Raw genomic sequence first — 18,945 nt, forward strand, 5'->3', positions numbered from 1 at the left:
GTAGCGCCTCCTTGCTGCTTGTTGCTTTGAGAGCAACCGGCTGCGGCTCGTAGATGGGTAGTGGACCGTTCAAGGCGTCATCCATGTAACGTGCCTCCTTTACCATCATGCGCCCGCTCACGAATTCTCCGAGTATCTCCTCGGGCGTCATCTTGGTGTACCTGGGGTTTTCACGAATGAGATTGACAAGATGGGGGTCAATTACCGTGAATGACCTTAGCATGAGTCGGACGACGTCGTGGTCCGTCCATCTTGTGCTTCCATAGATTCTAATCTTGTTGATGAGAGTCTTGAGCCTGTTGTAGGTTTGTGTTGGCTCCTCTCCCCGGATCATTGCAAATCTCCCCAGTTTGCCTTCCACCAACTCCATTTTTGTGATCGTCATGGTGGCGTCGTTTCCCTCATGCGATATCTTGAGGGTGTCCCATATTTGCTTGGCGTTGTCCAAGACGCTCACCTTGTTGTATTCATCCCTGCACAAGGATGCTAGCAAAACATTAGTAGCTTGTGCATTCTTATGAATTTGCTCATTTATGAAAACGGGATTGTCAGTGCTATCAAAATGCATTCTGTTTTCAACAATCTCCCAAATACTAGGATGGAAAGAAAATAAGTGACTACGCATTTTTGTGACTCCAAAAAGAGTAGTCTTCTCCATCAAAGTATGGAGGTTTCCCAAGTGGAATTGATAGCAAATAAGCATTAGAATTAAATGGAATACGAGAATAATCAAATGAATAGTTTCGATTCACCGGTTTCTTCTTTGACGAGGAGTCATCGTCGTCGTCGTGTGGTGAAGAAGACGAGGCATCACTGTCGTAGTAGATGATCTTCTTGATGCGTCTCTTCTTCTTCCCGTCCTTCTTCTTGTGACTCGAGCCAGAGTCAGTGGGCTTGTCGTCCCTTGGCTCGTTGAAGAGGGTGAAAGGGAATTAGGCTTACACCTATTTCCTAATTGATTTTGGTGGTTGAATTGCCCAACACAAATAATTGGACTAACTAGTTTGCTCTAGTCTATAAGTTCTACAGGTGCCCAAGGTTCACAATAAGCCAATAAAAAGACCAAGAAAAGGGTTCAAATAAAGAGAGCAAGGGACAACCGAAGGCACCCTGGTCTGGCGCACCGGACTGTCCGGTGTGCCACCGGATAGTGTCCGGTGCACCAGGGGACTCCAAGCTAAACTCTTCACCTTCGGGAATTCTCAGAGGCGCTTCGCTATAATTCACCGGACTTTCTAGTGCACCACCAGACAGTGTCTGGTGCTCCAAGGGAGAGCGACTCTGAACTCGCCAGCTTCGGGAATCCTCTCCGCTATAATTCATCGGACTATCCGGTGAGTCACCGGACAGTGTCCGGTGCACACCGGACTGTCCGGTGTGACAGCGGAGCAACGACTACTTCGCGCGCAACGGTCGACTGCAACGCATTAAATGCGCGCCTGCGCGCGCAGAGGAGCAGTGCACGCGTGGGTGGCACACCGGACAGCCAGGCGGGCCCACAAGACAGAGCTCCAACGGTCGAACCCCAACGGTCTGCTGACGTGGCTGGCGCATCGGACAGTGTCCGGTGGCGCACCGGACTGTCCGGTGCGCCCATCGACAGCAGCCTCCACCAACGGTCAAGTTTGGTGGTTGGGGCTATAAATACCCCAACCACCCCCACATTCAAGTCATCCAAGTTTTCCCACTTCTACACCTTACAAGAGCTAGCATTCAATACAAAACACACCTAAGTGATCAAATCCTCTCCCAATTCCACACAAAGCTTTAGTGATTACTGAGAGAGATTTGCTGTGTTCATTTGAGCTCTTGCGCTTGGATTGCTTCTTTTTCTCATTCTTTCTTGCGATCATCTCAATTGTAATCAAGGCAAGAGACACCAATTGTGTGGTGGTCCTTGCGGGAAGTTTGGTTCCCAATTGATTGAGAAGAGAAGCTCACTCGGTCCAAGGGACCGTTTGAGAGAGGGAAAGGGTTGAAAGAGACCCGGTCTTTGTGACCACCTCAATGGGGAGTAGGTTTGCGAGAACCGAACCTCGGTAAAACAAATTTGTGTGTCACACTCTTTATTCGCTCACGATTTGTTTTGCGCCCTCTCTCTCGGACTCGTTTATATTTCTAACGCTAACCCGGCTTGTAGTTGTGATTAAGTTTGTAAATTTCAGATTCGCCCTATTCACCCCCCCCCCTCTAGGCGACTTTCAATTGGTATCAGAGCCCGGTGCTTCATTAGAGCTTAACCGCTCGAAGTGATGTCGGGAGATCACGCCAAGAAGGAGATGGTGACCGGCGAGAAGCCCGCTACAAGCCACGGGAAGGCTCCATCGGGAGAGTCCTACAACAAAGGGAAGGGGAAGGAAAAGGAATCCCCTTCACACAAGTCGCGTAGGAGCGGTGACAAGAAGAAGAAGAAGAGGAAGGTGGTCTACTACGAGACCGACACCTCATCGCCATCCACCTCCGGCTCCGACACGCCATCCGTAACTTCTAAGCGCCATGAGCGCAAGAAGTTTAGTAAGATCCCCCTACGCTACCCTCGCATTTCTAAACATACACCTTTACTTTCCGTCCCATTAGGCAAACCACCAACATTTGATGGTCAAGATTATGCTAGGTGGAGTGATTTGATGCGATTTCACCTAACCTCACTCCACAAAAGTATATGAGATGTTGTTGAGTTTGGTGTACAGGTACCATCTGTAGGGGATGAAGATTATGATGAGGACGAAGTGGCCCAAATCCAACACTTCAACTCCCAAGCCTCAACTATACTCCTCGCCTCTCTAAGTCGAGAGGAGTATAATAAGGTGCAAGGGTTGAAAGGAGCTAAGGAGATTTGGGACACGCTAAAGACCGCGCACGAAGGAGACGAGGTGACCAAAATCACCAAGCGTGAAACGATCGAGGGGGAGCTTGGTCGCTTCCGACTTCGCCAAGGGGAGGAGCCACAAGACATGTACAACCGGCTCAAAACCTTGGTGAACCAAGTACGCAACCTCGGGAGTAAGAAATGGGATGACCATGAGATGGTTAAGGTTATTCTAAGATCCCTTGTTTTCCTTAACCCTACTCAAGTCCAATTAATTCGTGGAAATCCTAGATATACACTAATGTCTCCCGAGGAGGTAATAGGAAATTTTGTGAGCTTTGAATTGATGATCAAAGGCTCAAAGAAGATCAACGAGCTTGATGGCCCCTCCACGTCCGAAGCATAACCGGTCGCATTTAAGGCGACAGAGGAGAAGAAGGAGGAGTCTACATCGAGTAGAACACCCATCGACGCCTCCAAGCTCGACAACGAGGAAATGGCGCTCATCATCAAGAGCTTCCACCAAATCCTCAAGCAAAGGAGGGGGAAAGATTACAAGCCCCGCTCCAAGAAAGTTTGCTACAAATGTGGTAAGCCCGATCATTTTATTGCAAAATGTCCACTATCCAGTGACAGTGACAGGGGCGACGACAAGAAGGGGAGAAGAAAGGAGAAGAAGAGATACTACAAGAAGAAGGGCGGCGATGCCCATGTTTGCTGGGAGTGGGACTCCGACGAGAGCTCCACCGACTCCTCCTCCGACGAGGACGCCGCAAACATCGCCGTCACCAAGGGACTTCTCTTCCCCAACGTCGGCCACAAGTGTCTCATGGCAAAGGACGGCAAAAGGAAGAAGGTAAAATCAAGATCCTCCACTAAATATGAAACCTCTAGTGATGAGGATAATGCTAGCAATGAGGAGGATAACTTGCGCATTCTTTTTGCCAACCTAAACATGCAACAAAAAGAAAAATTAAATGAATTGATTAGTGCTATCCATGAGAAGGATGATCTCTTGGACACCCAAGAGGACTTTCTTATTAAAGAAAATAAGAAGCATGTTAAGGTTAAAAATGCTTACGCTCTAGAAGTAGAAAAATGTGAAAAACTATCAAGTGAGCTAAGCACTTGCCATGAGACTATTGACAACCTTAGGAATGAGAATGCTAGTTTAATTGCTAAGGTTGATTCAAATGCTTGTGATGTTTCAATTCCCAATCCTAGAAATGATAATGTTGATTTGCTTGCTAAGATTGAAGAATTGAAATTTCTCTTACTAGCCTTAGGAATGAAAATGAAAAATTGCTTGCTAAGGCTAAAGAATTAGCTATTTGCAATGCCTCCATTTCTGACCTTAGAAGTAAAAATGATATATTACATGCTAAGGTTGTAGAATTAAAATCTTGCAAACCTTCTACATCTACCATTGAACATACTTTTATTTGCACGAGATATAGAGATATTAACATTGATGCTATTCATGATCACATGGCTCTAATTAAACAACAAAATGATCACATAGCTCAACTTAATGCTAAAATCAATGAGCATGACTTACAAAATGAAAAATTTAAATTTGCTAGAAGCATGCTCTATAGTGGGAGACGCCTTGGCATTAAGGATGGCATTGGCTTCCAAAAGGGAGACAATGTCAAACTTAATGCCCCTCCTAAAAGATTGTCTAATTTTGTAAAGGGCAAGGCTCCCATGCCTCAGGATAACGAGGGTTACATTTTGTACCCTGTCGGTTATCCCGAGAGCAAAATTAGGAGAATTCATTCTAGGAAGTCTCACTCAGGCCCTAACCATGCTTTTATGTATAAGGGTGAGACATCTAGTTCTAGGCAATCAACCCATGCAAAATTGCCTAAGAAGAAAACTCCTAAGGCATCAAATGATTCTAACATTTCATTTAAGACCTTTGATGCCTCTTATGTTTTAACTAACAAATCCGGCAAGGTAGTTGCCAAATATGTTGGGGGCAAGCACAAGGGGTCAAAGCCTTGTGTTTGGGTACCCAAAGTTCTTGTGTCTAATGTCAAAGGACCCAAAACCATTTGGGTACCTAAAATCAAGAACTAAACTTGTTTTGTAGGTTTATGCATCCGGGGGCTCAAGTTGGATCATCGATAGCGGGTGCACAAACCACATGACAGGGGAGAAGAAGATGTTCTCCTCCTATGAGAAAAACCAAGATCCCCAACGAGCTATCACATTCGGGGATGGAAATCAAGGTTTGGTCAAAGGATTGGGTAAAATAGCTATATCTCCTAACCATTCAATTTCCAATGTTTTTCTTGTAGATTCTTTAGATTACAACTTGCTTTCCGTTTCTCAATTATGCAAAATGGGCTACAACTGTCTTTTCACAGATGTAGGTGTTACTGTCTTTAGAAGGAGTGATGATTCAATAGCATTTAAGGGAGTGTTAGAGGGTTAGCTATACTTAGTAGATTTTGATAGAGCAGAACTCGACACTTGCTTAATTGCTAAGACTAACATGGGCTGGCTCTGGCATCGCCGACTAGCACATGTTGGAATGAAGAATCTTCACAAACTTCTAAAGGGAGAACACATTTTGGGACTAACAAATGTTCATTTTGAGAAAGACAGGATTTGTAGCGCATGTCAGTCAGGGAAGCAAGTTGGGACTCATCATCCACACAAGAACATCATGACGACTGACAAGCCACTCGAGCTCCTACATATGGATCTATTCGGCCCGATAGCTTACATAAGCATCGGCGGGAGTAAGTATTGTCTAGTTATTGTGGATGATTATTCTCGCTTCACTTGGGTATTATTTTTGCAGGAAAAATCTCATACCCAAGAGACCTTAAAGGGATTCTTGAGACGGGATCAAAACGAGTTCGGCTTAAGGATCAAGAAAATTAGAAGCGACAACGGGACGAAGTTCAAGAACTCACAAATCGAAGGCTTCCTTGAGGAGGAGGGCATCAAGCATGAGTTCTCTTCTCCCTACACCCCACAACAAAATGGTGTAGTGGAGAGGAAGAATCGAACTCTATTGGACATGGCAAGAACCATGCTTGATGAATACAAGACTTCGGATCGGTTTTGGGCCGAGGCGATCAACACCGCCTGCTACGCCATCAACCGGTTGTATCTACACCGAATCCTCAAGAAGACATCATACGAACTCCTAACCGGTAAAAAGCCCAATATTTCATATTTTAGAGTCTTTGGTAGCAAATGCTTTATTCTTGTTAAAAGAGGAAGAAAATCTAAATTTGCTCCTAAGACTATAGAAGGCTTTTTACTAGGATATGATTCAAACACAAGGGCATATAGAGTCTTTAACAAGTCCTCAGGACTAGTTTAAGTTTCTTGTGACGTTGTGTTTGATGAGACTAATGGCTCTCAAGTAGAGCAAGTTGATCTTGATGAGTTAGGTGATGAAGAGGCTCCATGCATCGTGCTAAGGAACATGTCCATTGGGGATATGTGTCCTAAGGAATTCGAAGAGCCTCCAAATGCACAAGATCAACCATCCTCCTCCACGCAAGCATCTCCACCAACTCAAAATGAGGATGAGGCTCAAGTTGATGAAGTAGAAGATCAAAGAGATGAGCCACCTCAAGATGACGGCAATGATCAAGGGGGAGATGCAAATGGTCAAGACAAGGAGGATGAAGAACCAAGACCGCCACACCCAAGAGTCCACCAAGCAATACAACGAGATCACCCCGTCGACACCATCCTCGGCGACATTCATAAGGGGGTAACCACTAGATCTTGTGTTGCACATTTTTGTGAGCATTACTCTTTTGTTTCCTCTATTAAGCCACACAGGGTAGAGGAAGCACTACAAGATTCGGATTGGGTGGTGGCGATGCAAGAGGAGCTCAACAACTTCACTAGGAATGAGGTATGGCATTTGGTTCCACGTCCTAATCAAAATGTTGTAGGAACCAAGTGGGTGTTCCACAACAAGCAAGACAAGCATGGTGTGGTGACAAGGAACAAAGCCCGATTTATGGCCAAAGGATATTCACAAGTCGAAGGTTTGGATTTCGGTGAAACCTATGCACCCGTAGCTAGGCTTGAGTCAATTCGTATATTACTTGCCTATGCTACTTACCATGGCTTCAAGCTTTACCAAATGGACGTGAAAAGTGCCTTCCTCAATGGACCAATCAAGGAAGAGGTCTATGTTGAGCAACCTCCCGACTTTGAAGATAGTGAGTACCCTAACCATGTTTATAAACTCTCTAAGGCGCTTTATGGGCTCAAGCAAGCCCCAAGAGCATGGTATGAATGCCTTAGAGATTTCCTTATCACTAATGGCTTCAAAGTCGGAAAGGCCGATCCTACTCTATTCACTAAAACTCTTGACAATGATTTGTTTGTATGCCAAATTTATGTTGATGATATTATATTTGGGTCTACTAACGAATCTACATGTGAAGAATTTAGTAGGATCATGACACAAAAATTCGAGATGTCTATGATGGGGGAGTTGAAGTATTTCTTAGGATTTCAAGTGAAGCAACTCCAAGAGGGCACCTTCATTAGCCAAACGAAGTATATTCAAGACATTCTAAACAAGTTTGGGATGAAGGATGCCAAGCCCATCAAGACACCCATGGGAACCAATGGGCATCTCGACCTCGACACGGAAGGTAAATCCGTCGATCAAAAGGTATACTGGTCGATGATTGGCTCTTTACTCTATTTATGTGCATCTCGACCGGATATTATGCTTTCCGTATGCATGTGTGCAAGATTCCAAGCTGACCCTAAGGAAGCTCACCTTACGGCCGTAAAACGAATCTTGAGATATTTAGTTTATACTCCTAAGTTTGGGCTTTGGTATCCTAGGGGATCCACATTTGATTTAATTGGTTATTCGGATGCCGATTGGGCGGGGTGTAAAATTAATAGAAAGAGCACATCAGGAACTTGCCAGTTCTTGGGAAGATCCTTGGTGTCTTGGGCTTCAAAGAAGCAAAATTCTGTAGCTCTTTCTACCGCCGAAGCCGAGTATATTGCTGCAGGCCATTGTTGCGCGCAACTACTTTGGATGAGGCAAACCCTTAGGGACTACGGTTACAAATTAACCAAAGTTCCTCTTCTATGTGATAATGAAAGTGCAATCCGCATGGCGGATAATCCCGTTGAGCATAGCCGCACTAAACACATAGCCATTCGGTATCATTTTCTAAGGGGTCACCAACAAAAGAGAGATATCGAGATTGCATATATCAACACTAAGGATCAATTAGCCGATATCTTTACCAAGCCACTAGATGAACAAACTTTTAACAAACTTAGGCATGAGCTAAATATTCTTGATTCTAGGAATTTCTTTTGATGTCTTGCACACATAGCTCATAAGTATACCTTTGATCGTGTCTCTTTTATATATGCTATGACTAATATGTTTTCAAGTGGTTTTCAAACCAAGTCATAGGTGTATTGAAAGGGAATTGGAGTCTTCGGCGAAGACAAGGCTTCCACTCCACTCTATCACTCATCCTTCGTCGTCGCTCCGAGCATCTCTCCGTCTTTGGTATAATCTTCACTCATATGTCTTTTACCAAAGGGGGAGAATTAGTTAGGAAAGGGCTTATATTTCACTCTAAGTATCCGTTTTTGGCGATTCATGCCAAAGGGGGAGAAAGTATTAGCCCAAAGCAAAAGGACCGCACCACCACCTAATTTTAAAACTAATGATTTTCAAATTGATATCTTATTGTGTTTAAAAGGGGGAGAAAGTAGCACCTTCAAAATTTGGTATCTCAAAACCCTCTTGAATACTAAGAGGAGAATTTATTGAGGGGGAGTTTTGTTTAGTCAAAGGAAAAGCATTTGAAACAGGGGGAGAAAATCTCAAATCTTGAAAATGCTTCTCAAACTCTTATTTATTTACCTTTGACTATTTGCAAAAGAACTTTGAAAAGAATTTACAAAACATTTGCAAAAATAAAACATGTGGTGCAAGCGTGCTCCAAAATGTTAAATAAGAAAGAAACAATCCATGCATATCTTATGAATTTATATTGGCTCAATTCTAAGTAACCTTTGCACTTACAATTATGCAAACTAGTTCAATTATGCACTTCTATACTTGCTTTGGTTTGTGTTGGCATCAATCACCAAAAAGGGGGAGATTGAAAGGGAATTAGGCTTACACCTATTTCCTAATTGATTTTGGTGGTTGAATTGCCCAACACAAATAATTGGACTAACTAGTTTGCTCTAGTCTATAAGTTCTACAGGTGCCCAAGGTTCACAATAAGCCAATAAAAAGACCAAGAAAAGGGTTCAAATAAAGAGAGCAAGGGACAACCGAAGGCACCCTGGTCTGGCGCATCAGACTGTCCGGTGCACCACCGGACAGTGTCCGGTGCACCATGGGACTCCAAGCTAAACTCTTCACCTTCGGGAATTCTCAGAGGCGCTTCGCTATAATTCACCGGACTGTCCGGTGCACCACCAGACAATGTCTGGTGCTCCAAGGGAGAGCGACTCTGAACTCGCCAGCTTCGGGAATCCGCTCCGCTATAATTCACCGGACTGTCCGGTGAGTCACTGGACAGTGTCCAGTGCACACCGGACTGTCCGGTGTGACAGCAGAGCAACGACTACTTCGCGCGCAACGGTCGACTGCAATGCATTAAATGCGCGCCTGCGCGCGCAGAGGAGCAGTGCACGCGCGGGTGGCACACCGGACAGCCTACAGGGCCTGTCCGGTGCGCCATCGGACAGCCAGGCGGGCCCACAAGACAGAGCTCCAACGGTCGAACCCCAACGGTCTGCTGACGTGGCTGGCACACCGGACTGTCCGGTGCACCCGTCGACAGCAGCCTCCACCAACGGTCAAGTTTGGTGGTTGGGGCTATAAATACCCAACCACCCCCACATTCAAGTCATCCAAGTTTTCCCACTTCTACACCTTACAAGAGCTAGCATTCAATACAAGACACACCTAAGTGATCAAATCCTCTCCCAATTCCACACAAAGCTTTAGTGATTAGTGAGAAAGATTTGTTGTGTTCATTTGAGCTCTTGCGCTTGGATTGCTTCTTTTTATCATTCTTTCTTGCGATCATTTCAATTGTAATCAATGCAAGAGACACCAATTGTGTGGTGGTCCTTGCGGGAAGTTTGGTTCCCAATTGATTGAGAAGAGAAGCTCACTCGGTCCGAGGGACCGTTTGAGAGAGGGAAAGGGTTGAAAGAGACCCGGTCTTTGTGACCACCTCAACGGGGAGTAGGTTTGCGAGAACCGAACCTCGGTAAAACAAATCTGTGTGTCACACTCTTTATTCGCTCACGATTTGTTTTGCGCCCTCTCTCTCGGACTCGTTTATATTTTTAACGCTAACTCGGCTTGTAGTTGTGATTAAGTTTGTAAATTTCAGATTTGCCCTATTCACCCCCTCTAGGCGACTTTCAGAGGGACTCCTTCTCCTTGTCGTTGACCACCATATCATTTCCCTTAGGATCCATCTCTTCGGGCGGTTAGTCCCCTAAGTGAAGAGAACGGCTTTGATACCAATTGAGAGCACCTAGAGGGGGGGGTGAATAAGTGATCCTGTAAAATTCAACACTAAATTCGAACAACCTTGATTATAAAGATATTAGTGAGGGTTAATCAAGTCTATGAGACGAGCTCTTGCGAACACAGACAATCAAAGAGAGAGCAATCACAAGAGACACGCGATTTTATCCCGTGGTTCGGCCAAGTAACACTTGCCTACTTCTACGTTGTGGCGTCCCAATGGAGGAGGGTTGCACTCAACCCCTTTCAAGTGATCCAATGATCAACTTGAATACCACGACTTTTCTTCCTTATATCCTTTTCCCGTTTGCGAGGAATCTCCACAAGTTGGAGCCTCTCGCCCTTACAAGATTAATCACAAAGAACGCACAAGAGTAAGGTTGGGAAGAGCAACACACACAAGACTCAAAAACGCAGCACACCAACACACACAAGTGAAGACTTGAGCTCAAATGACACACAGGGAGTTCTCGACTCGAATGGAGCTCAAATCTCTAACACAACAAAGCGAATGCGCGGGAGCAGAGTCTGGATGCCTTAGAATGCTTAGTGAATGCTTGTGTAGCTCCTCCATACGCCTAGGGGTCCCCTTTTATAGCCCCAAGGCAGCTAGGAGCCGTTGGAGGCCAACAAGGAAGGCCATCCTTGCCTTCTGTCGAGTGACGCACCGGACAGTCCGGTGCGCCACCGGACAGTCACTGTAGACGGTCCGGTGTCGATCTCCTTCCTTTTCTGACGTAGACGACTGTTGCAGCTCCGGGCCAGTTGGCACACCGGACACTGTCCGGTGCACACCGGACAGTCCGGTGCCCCCTGCCGACCGTTGGCGCGGGCCACGCGTCGCCTGCGGATTGCGCGGCCGACCGTTGCGCTGGCGACCGTTGGCTCACCGGACAGTCCGGTGCACCACCGGACAGTCAGGTGAATTATAGTCGTACGCCGCCAAACTTTTCCCGAGAACGGGCTGTCCATCGGAGACCAGCCTGGCGCACCGGACACTGTCCGGTGCACCACCGGAGAGTCCGGTGTGCCAGGCCGAGCTGGACTTTGGCTGCACACATCCAGTCTTTTACAATCCTTTTCTTTTCTTCTTTTATCTGTTTCTAACACTTAGATAACTTCATTAGTATTCAAAAACAAATGTACTAAGTCTAGAAACATACCTCATGTCTTGATTTACACTTTTTCAATCTTTGGCACATTTAGAACTTAGAGAATGTGTGTTGGGCACTTAATCACCAAAACATTATAGAAATGGCCCAAAGGCACATTTCCCTTTCAACAACACATCACTAAGATGGTGCTAAGAGATTACGCCATACTTGGATTCCGATAATGTTGTGTCGCTAAGAGGGTTAAGTTCCAACAAAATTCTTTCGGGTTTCACATCTATTAGAATGACTAGGCTTAATGTTGGTTTGTCAAGCCTAACACAACCCTTATACTTTAAGACCTGCCACCAAAAATAAACTTAATTATCAACGGACATTGATGCGTTTTCCTTAACCAAGCTCCATGAAATATCCACAACCAAATCGCTTATATTTGTACTCTCTCGTTAAGACCACTCCACTCATCACCATGGGCATGAGCATGAGTAGGGATGGCAATGGGGAATAGCTCCCCATCCCCGTGACGAAAACATTTCCCCGCGAGGATCCTCACGAACGGTTGCAGGGAATATTTCTTTCCCATCCCTGTTCCCCGCGGGATAAATCGCCAACGGGGATCCCCATCACCGTTTACATTATAATTATGACATACATTTTTTGTTATTAATGTAAAACATTGTCACTTATACACATTGTTAGATATAAGAAATCATTATGCATACATACATCAATATGAACACATTTGTACAATTAGCGGTCTCTTGACAAGGTAATTATTTATTTTTATCATAAACTACTACACAAAAACATCGTCACGTATAAGTTTAACAGGTCCCCGCAGGGAACGGGGATAAGGAGTACTTCCCCGTCCATATCCCCGTTGAGGAATGAATTAGGGAAAGTTTCTTCCCAATCCTCGTTAGGATCATTCCCTAATGAAGAAACTTCTCGCGGGGAATCGAGGATCAGGTCTCCTTGACATCTCTAAGCATGAGCATGAGCGACAGGCACTGTCCAGAAGAGACCAAGATCCCTTGGTGGATGGCGATGAGCTGGTGCGTGCTGCCAAAAAGCCCAAAACGTCATCACTCACCCAACGGCAGGGCTGCCTCCTGCCTGCATCTCAGTGTCCAGTGTCCACGCCCGCCCACAGGCCACACCGTCCATCCTCTTCCTCCCGTGCCGCGCATCTGTCGGCTGCCGCGCGCGGCAAGCTAATCCATGGATCTGCACTACGGCGCCCGGGTCGGGGAGGCCATGGCGGTGGGCGAGGCGGCCTACATCGCCACCGCGGGCGCCGGCGTCGGCGCCGGACCCTCCACCGTGGTAGACGTTGTGACTCGCGAGTCGGCAGCGCAGGCGCTGGGCACGGTGGTGCAGCTGCACTTCGACAAGACGGTGGAGAAGAAGCGCGCCGCCGACGCGCAGAAGCAGGAGCTGTGGCGCCTCTTCCTGGCCTTCTTCTTCCTGCTGGCGCTGGTCCTGTCGGGCGTCGCCGCCTCCCCGCCCGCGCGCCTCCAGTGCCGCCACCTCTGGGCGCCCGCGGGCCTGCTCTCGCTCGCGCACCTCGCCTTCTACGCCGCCGTCGCGCACCACCTCCGCTGCCTCAACGGCTTCCGCTACCAGCGCCGATGCCACAAGCTCACGCTCGCGCTCGCCGCCGACAGGCTCAGGATGCTCAAGTCCGCGGCCGATGTCGTCCCGGCCGCAGACGTCGAGGTGCCGTACCAGGAGCCGCCCGAGGCGTACCTCGCCAAGTTCAGGCGGAGCTGGGCCATCCACTTTGCCTTCCTCATCACCACATTCGCATTCTGCGTCGCCGCCTCCGTCGCAATCCTCTGCTTCTAGTACCCTTCTATGGCTGCTGCTTCTAGTTTTTGGATCGATCTGTCTAGGAGATCCTGGATCCATCTCTCTGCATAGCATAATGCATCAGTTGAATAGAGTCTGAGACGATGGCATTTCAGTTTCAGAGGAGAATCCAGATTACCTACCATCGTTTCTTTTCTTTATTATAAGTAGCACTTCTAGGAGCTGCACTAGCTATGAAATGAAAAGAGAGGTCAAGATTCTCCTCTCCTAATTGTGTCGGAATGATGCTTTTGCCTGCCCCTGCTACCAGCCTACCATGAGTATCAGTCTTTTCATTCATTCATTCATTCTTTCAGTCACTGTGTTGCATTAGCAGATTTGTTTTCATTTGATTTGCTGCGATTGTAGTACATATCAGTACAGGTACTTTGGACTAAAGCTGCGAGATGGCGACCACACCGGCCAGCCTCGCTTTACCCCGGCCAAATCATCACACTCCACAAACCTGTACCCAGAACGGCACATCAGAATCTCAGATGGATCAGCCACAAAGTTTCAGACAGGGGCTGCAAAATAAAATAGCCAACAGTACCACAAGTCCACAGCGAGCAATCCCATTTGAAGGATTCTCATGCCTCACATGCCCCTTTGTATTTTTATTTGTTCCACTTTTATGAATCAAATGTTACAATTCACACTAGTGTACAAGTTAGTACAACAACAAACAGTGGCGCTCCTATCCCTTTTGGGACTAGTTTGAAAGCAAGGGAGGCCAAATACAGGGAGGAAAACCTCACATAAGGAAATAAATGTCTAATTCAAATGGTACCCCGATGGACTGCTTCCTCACCCCGAGAAAAGGCAGAGATCCCAAAGGGTTTAGGGCTAGTTTGGGAGTTCAAAACCCGGAGGGGATTGGAGGGGATAAAATCACTTTCTTATTCAATTTTGAATAAGAAGTAGATTTTAGTCCCTCCAACCCCCTCTGGTTTTGTGGCTCCCAAACTAGCCTTTAAAGGCAGGGGTCCGGGGATTTAAGTTTCCCCTTACTATCTCAATCGAAATAAAAAGTGAAACAAAACAACCCACTGCACTGCATCCATGGTCGCCAGTGGTTTCCCCGCCAAATTGTTCAGCCCCTGAGCCCTTCAAAACTGATATACCATAACAAGCTAACATCCTCCAGTGACAGCAAACACAACCTAAGCAGCCTTGAGGACACTGCAGAGTGAATTGTACGCATTCACGCACAGCTTAAACTTCTCCTCAGCCATGGCCTGCGCACGCAAGTAGAACATGTGGTATGTCCTTGTTATTATATGTGCCTTTTTGTATTTATTTGCGAATGGACAATGAAGACGCATAATGAGTAATGACGGCATCAGTTTCTGCGGTAAGTTCCAGGACCTGAATTTGTTTGGATACACACCTGTGATGACCCCGGGTGCCTGTCAGGGTGCCACCGCAGCGCAGATGCCCGGAAACTGCATGCCACATCCACAGGCCGTAAGTAATTCAGGTGAGTCCTAGAATGGGGGTGGGGGGCACAACTTACGCATCCATACAAAAATAAACGTGATAACAGTAAGACAAACAGGGATTTCAGCAAAGGACAACTTACGCAGTTTTAACATCTTCTAGAGTTAGTGGACCACATGGTTGTAATCCAAGGATGACCCTGTGAGCATGTGAACCAACGCTGGCTGTTTCTCTGCTCTCATCCGCGCTTTCTTCATCTTCGCTGTCACATGGAATTTTCTCTCTGCGTGATTCACGGCCGCTCCATCTAAATCTGAACGATTTGTCCCTGAAGTGAAACCCTTCCCACGATATTTGAGACCAAGTAAAACCATAATGTGCCCCGAAGACAGCTTCAAAGATGTCATCAGGGTGCACATGATGGTCATCATGGAAGAAGTTGCAGAACCTTTCCTTGTCCTTTTTATCTGCAGAGGGCAACTGCGTGTGAAGAGCCATTTTCGTAGTCCGCTGCCTAACATGGAGTGGCTCACATGGACAAAGGTACAAAATCCATGGTAATTTTGCATACTCAATAAATCATGCTAGTAAACAGCATCATAAGACGCATGAATTATCAGTGATGCAGCAGTGTTAGGCGGTACAGGATCACACCGACACCATTTCCATCTCATGTCACTAGATCATATACCAGTATATACACAGGAGCTGAGTGAAAGATGTAGGAGCCACCAGACTAATATATGCATGACTCATGAATGCACCACGTACTATACCAAAGAATACTCTAAGGCAACAAAGCATCAAATGCAAAACAACCATTGGCTTTCTTACAGTTTAGACAAACCTACTCTTTCTGTGATTGTGTACGCCTTGCCATGAATTCGATGACCAGTGAGTTTGAGGTCCTTTCCTAAACGTTTTGAACCTCGGAATTGCATGTGAGTTAGCAAAGCTACCTGTGCTTCCATCCTGGTATGAACACATCATATGTAAATAACAGATTTTAGAAGTTAAAACTGATGGTGATTTACTTCATCTGCTAAGATATATAGATACATACACTCATCGCTCCATTAATAAGCTCAGGGAAGAGTGAAAAAAGTTGATTTACCCCAGAAAAATGAAGGAATACAACAGTCCAAATGACAAAAGTGAAGTAGAAATTTCACCTGTAAATGAGGCAATGACTTTCCATAGAGAAGATAATCCTTTAGGGCCTTCTTTCCTTCTGCTCGTTTTTGCCGAACCACATACCTCTCATAATTCTGTTGACAAGTTACTGGTCAGAAAAATCTCTTTACCATGCCGAATAACATCACATAAACAGGATCTGCTTGTGTACATTAGCAACATTTAAGACCAACATCAATGTAGTACGCGTACATGTAACTGGAAATCTGGCAAAAGATACATATGTAAGCTGGTTCGACCTCAATTACTATATACTATGGCCAGTAAGATTATTACTATTTTTTTCTCAAATACGCAAGAGAACTACATATTAAGAATAAAGCAGTGGGTTTAGACCCCCCGCCCCCCCTACAGCCACACACACACACACTTCTTACACCACAAGGCTTATCTCTTATCCTTGTCAAAAAGTTGACCAGCAACCAAAGGACAGGAGCTCACGCATTGGCTGGACCAGAGCAAGGAGATTGGATAATCCCCGAGCCAAAACAAATGCTTGTAAGATTATTACACCAACTGCTTTGTTCTAGTCTAATGTACAAAAAATGTATATGCCAAAGAGACCTAAAACAAATGCAACTTATGCACCACTAAAACTGTCAATATACATGCACCAGTTCCACTTTTGTTTTTGTTTTTTTTGGGGGGGGGGGATGAGATTATGACGAAAACAAAGGAACTGGAGGCACATCAACCTCCCGCTTCCCATACACATGGAAAGTGGTTTTCAATTTTTCATGTTTACATAAATCAGTTACGACAGGAAAGGACTAAGGTACTAAACTCTCCACCTAAAGCATATCAAAGCATGTGAAATTAAATTAATTGATATCCCAAAAATATTCCCGATAACCATAGATATAACTAGATGCTCTAGTTATTATATGTAAAGCATGGAAGAATCCTAAGGCAAAGGTCTAGCTGATATAATAGTACATTATAGTCCAGTTACTTAACGTCCACTGTCCTTCAGTAATAGAGCATCACTCACGTAAATGCTAGTAAATTTCTTGCACGAGGCATTAAGGGTGTGTTTGGATTCCACGCCGTTGCTTACTTTGCCTGGCTGAGCAAACTTCTGAGTGTTTGATTCCTTTATTGATTGCCTCGTTATTCTGGGCTTTCAAGGTTTGTTCTTGCTTGGCCAAGAGAGCCAATCCGGCTCGCCTCGGCTGGCAAGGCTGCCTTTCCTGAGATAGGTCAGGCAAGGCAACACAGTAAGAAATCCAAACACGCCCTAAGTTGAAGTGCTATATTTTAGTTCAACTGTTGTAAGATAAGGGATCACATAGGGTTCAAATCTGATATATATTAAGAGCGGGAGGAGTCAAATCATACCCTGGATGCCTTTCGTGCTCCTTTTTCGCTCTGCACAATGTTTTGGCAGCAGGAAATCTGTCAGAATGTAAATTATATGCGTAGAACTGCCCTCAAAAAGGAGAAATTTTGTCCCCTGACAATGACTAATAGAGAGAGGTGCCTGGTTAAATAATATCTCATGGTATGAAAGGAGTGTCAAATAAGTCGTCATGTATATTAAATTATTTCACATTTCAGTGTCTGATGAGTGGCACCAGTGAATGAAATCATGTTGCAGGCGTGTAGCAAATTGAATGTGTGGTCATCGTAAGATTAAGGCAGATATGTCAAGAGTGGAGCTTCATGATTGACACACGGCCATAAGGAATCATATCCGCCAGTACCCGGTGATTTGGAATTTGTCCACTGCAGATGCTGAACTACTGTGATTTTGATGCATCATGTGCTGATGCTTAGTTTGGAAATCTAAAAGTACTTTGTCAAGCGGAATAAGCATAAGCAAGCAACAGTTTTGAGCACATTTGGCATATGATCAGTGAAGAAACCACCGGAATTATACCAACCAATAACATTGCTCTATGGAATCTTTATCTTTGCCTTATCTAATTAATTAATTAATGTGAGATGAGGATCGTGAAGAAAAGAGATAATGGCGAAAAGGACAGACCTTGTGGCAGTCCCATTTGTTCCTCCACTTGGCGAAGGAGGCGGGCGTACTGTGGAAGGACGAGGAGGCGCCTGTGAAGCGCGTGGGGTTGCCGAGGTGGTTCCCAAACACCGGCAGGGTCTTCGTCGTCCACGGGGCGGCGGCGGCGGCGGCCTGCATATCGTGCCCGCGTCTGGCCGCACGCAGAAGCAACAGGATGCGAGGAGAACCGTAGGAATAGGATCTCTTCTCTCTAATAAAGGCCGTGGATTTCTCCTGTCGCCGGCATCTCTCTCGCCAGAGATAGCGTATTGCCCGGCCTCCGCCGGAAGGAATGAAATGGAACTTTTAGGCAACGCGCATCGCGGGAGTCCGCATCTTTCCCTTGACTCGCTTCCTCCGCTAGTACCTATGAATCTATCTCGTCCCTCCCTCCCTCTCTCTCGCCGGTCGCCGCCGCTCTCGGTTCTCCCTCCCCTTGTTTCTTGTCTGGTGCGGTGCGTTTAGGCTGTAGGCTGGCGCACGGGGAGGGAGAGGAATCTCCGCAACCGAGAGATTTTTGGAATTATGAAATTCGGCAGGATCGGCTTCGACGAAATGGAGACAGGCTGCTTCGCTAAATTGAAGCTTGACACTACCAAAAAGATATCTGATTGGAGCCCCATTAAGACATTGTGTGGAACCAACTCAGTTTTTAAAAAATCAGTTTTTATCTTTTAGATAGGAGATTTTAGATAGGAGAGGCTAGCTTCTTAATTTTTTAAGAAACTAATAATCTAATTTCTATAAACTGAGTCATAAAATGATATGTTTAGAACCACCTCAATTTATATAAATCAGTTTCTTCAAAATTGGGTGCTTCCAAACAGGGCCTAAGTCTTCGGACAGACACCGTGAGCACGTTGTCACCTTGCTGGTTTGTGTCGTCCCTCCAGACTTCTCCCCCTCCCACTCAACCCTAGTGTTGACTTGCACTGAAAGCCCGCCGCAATGGAGCGGTCTCTACCGGTGAAGTCGGTCGCCGAGGCACTGGACGCTGCTTGGT

The 18,945-nt window shown here is 45.8% G+C and overlaps 2 protein-coding genes across 6 annotated transcripts; one reads left to right on the forward strand and one right to left on the reverse strand.

The window, feature by feature from the left end:
• Positions 1-12,628: 12,628 nt before the first annotated feature.
• LOC100273488 (uncharacterized) lies at positions 12,629-13,527 on the forward strand. The gene has a single exon (NM_001147925.1). It carries the CDS (start codon positions 12,671-12,673, stop codon positions 13,295-13,297), a length of 627 nt encoding a protein of 208 aa, NP_001141397.1. The 5' UTR covers positions 12,629-12,670; the 3' UTR covers positions 13,298-13,527.
• A 313-nt stretch (positions 13,528-13,840) lies between these two features.
• LOC100382722 (uncharacterized) lies at positions 13,841-18,584 on the reverse strand. Of its 5 annotated transcripts, none has more exons than XM_008670891.3 (7): positions 17,922-18,584; positions 17,273-17,302; positions 15,913-16,008; positions 15,592-15,712; positions 14,883-15,207; positions 14,691-14,745; positions 13,841-14,538 (listed from the first exon to the last, which is right to left on the reverse strand). In XM_008670891.3, exons 1-7 carry the CDS (start codon positions 18,078-18,080, stop codon positions 14,464-14,466), a joined length of 861 nt encoding a protein of 286 aa, XP_008669113.1. In that variant the 5' UTR covers positions 18,081-18,584; the 3' UTR covers positions 13,841-14,463. The 5 variants fall into 5 exon arrangements, with proteins under 5 accessions (XP_008669113.1, XP_008669114.1, XP_008669112.1 ...); XM_008670892.4 differs by having other exon boundaries at positions 14,669-14,787; positions 17,922-18,491; XM_008670890.4 differs by having other exon boundaries at positions 14,691-14,787; positions 17,922-18,490.
• Positions 18,585-18,945: the final 361 nt, after the last annotated feature.

The sequence above is a fragment of the Zea mays genome, chromosome 2, assembly GCF_902167145.1.
Source record: "Zea mays cultivar B73 chromosome 2, Zm-B73-REFERENCE-NAM-5.0, whole genome shotgun sequence".
In the NCBI taxonomy this organism is placed as follows: Eukaryota; Viridiplantae; Streptophyta; class Magnoliopsida; order Poales; family Poaceae; genus Zea; species Zea mays.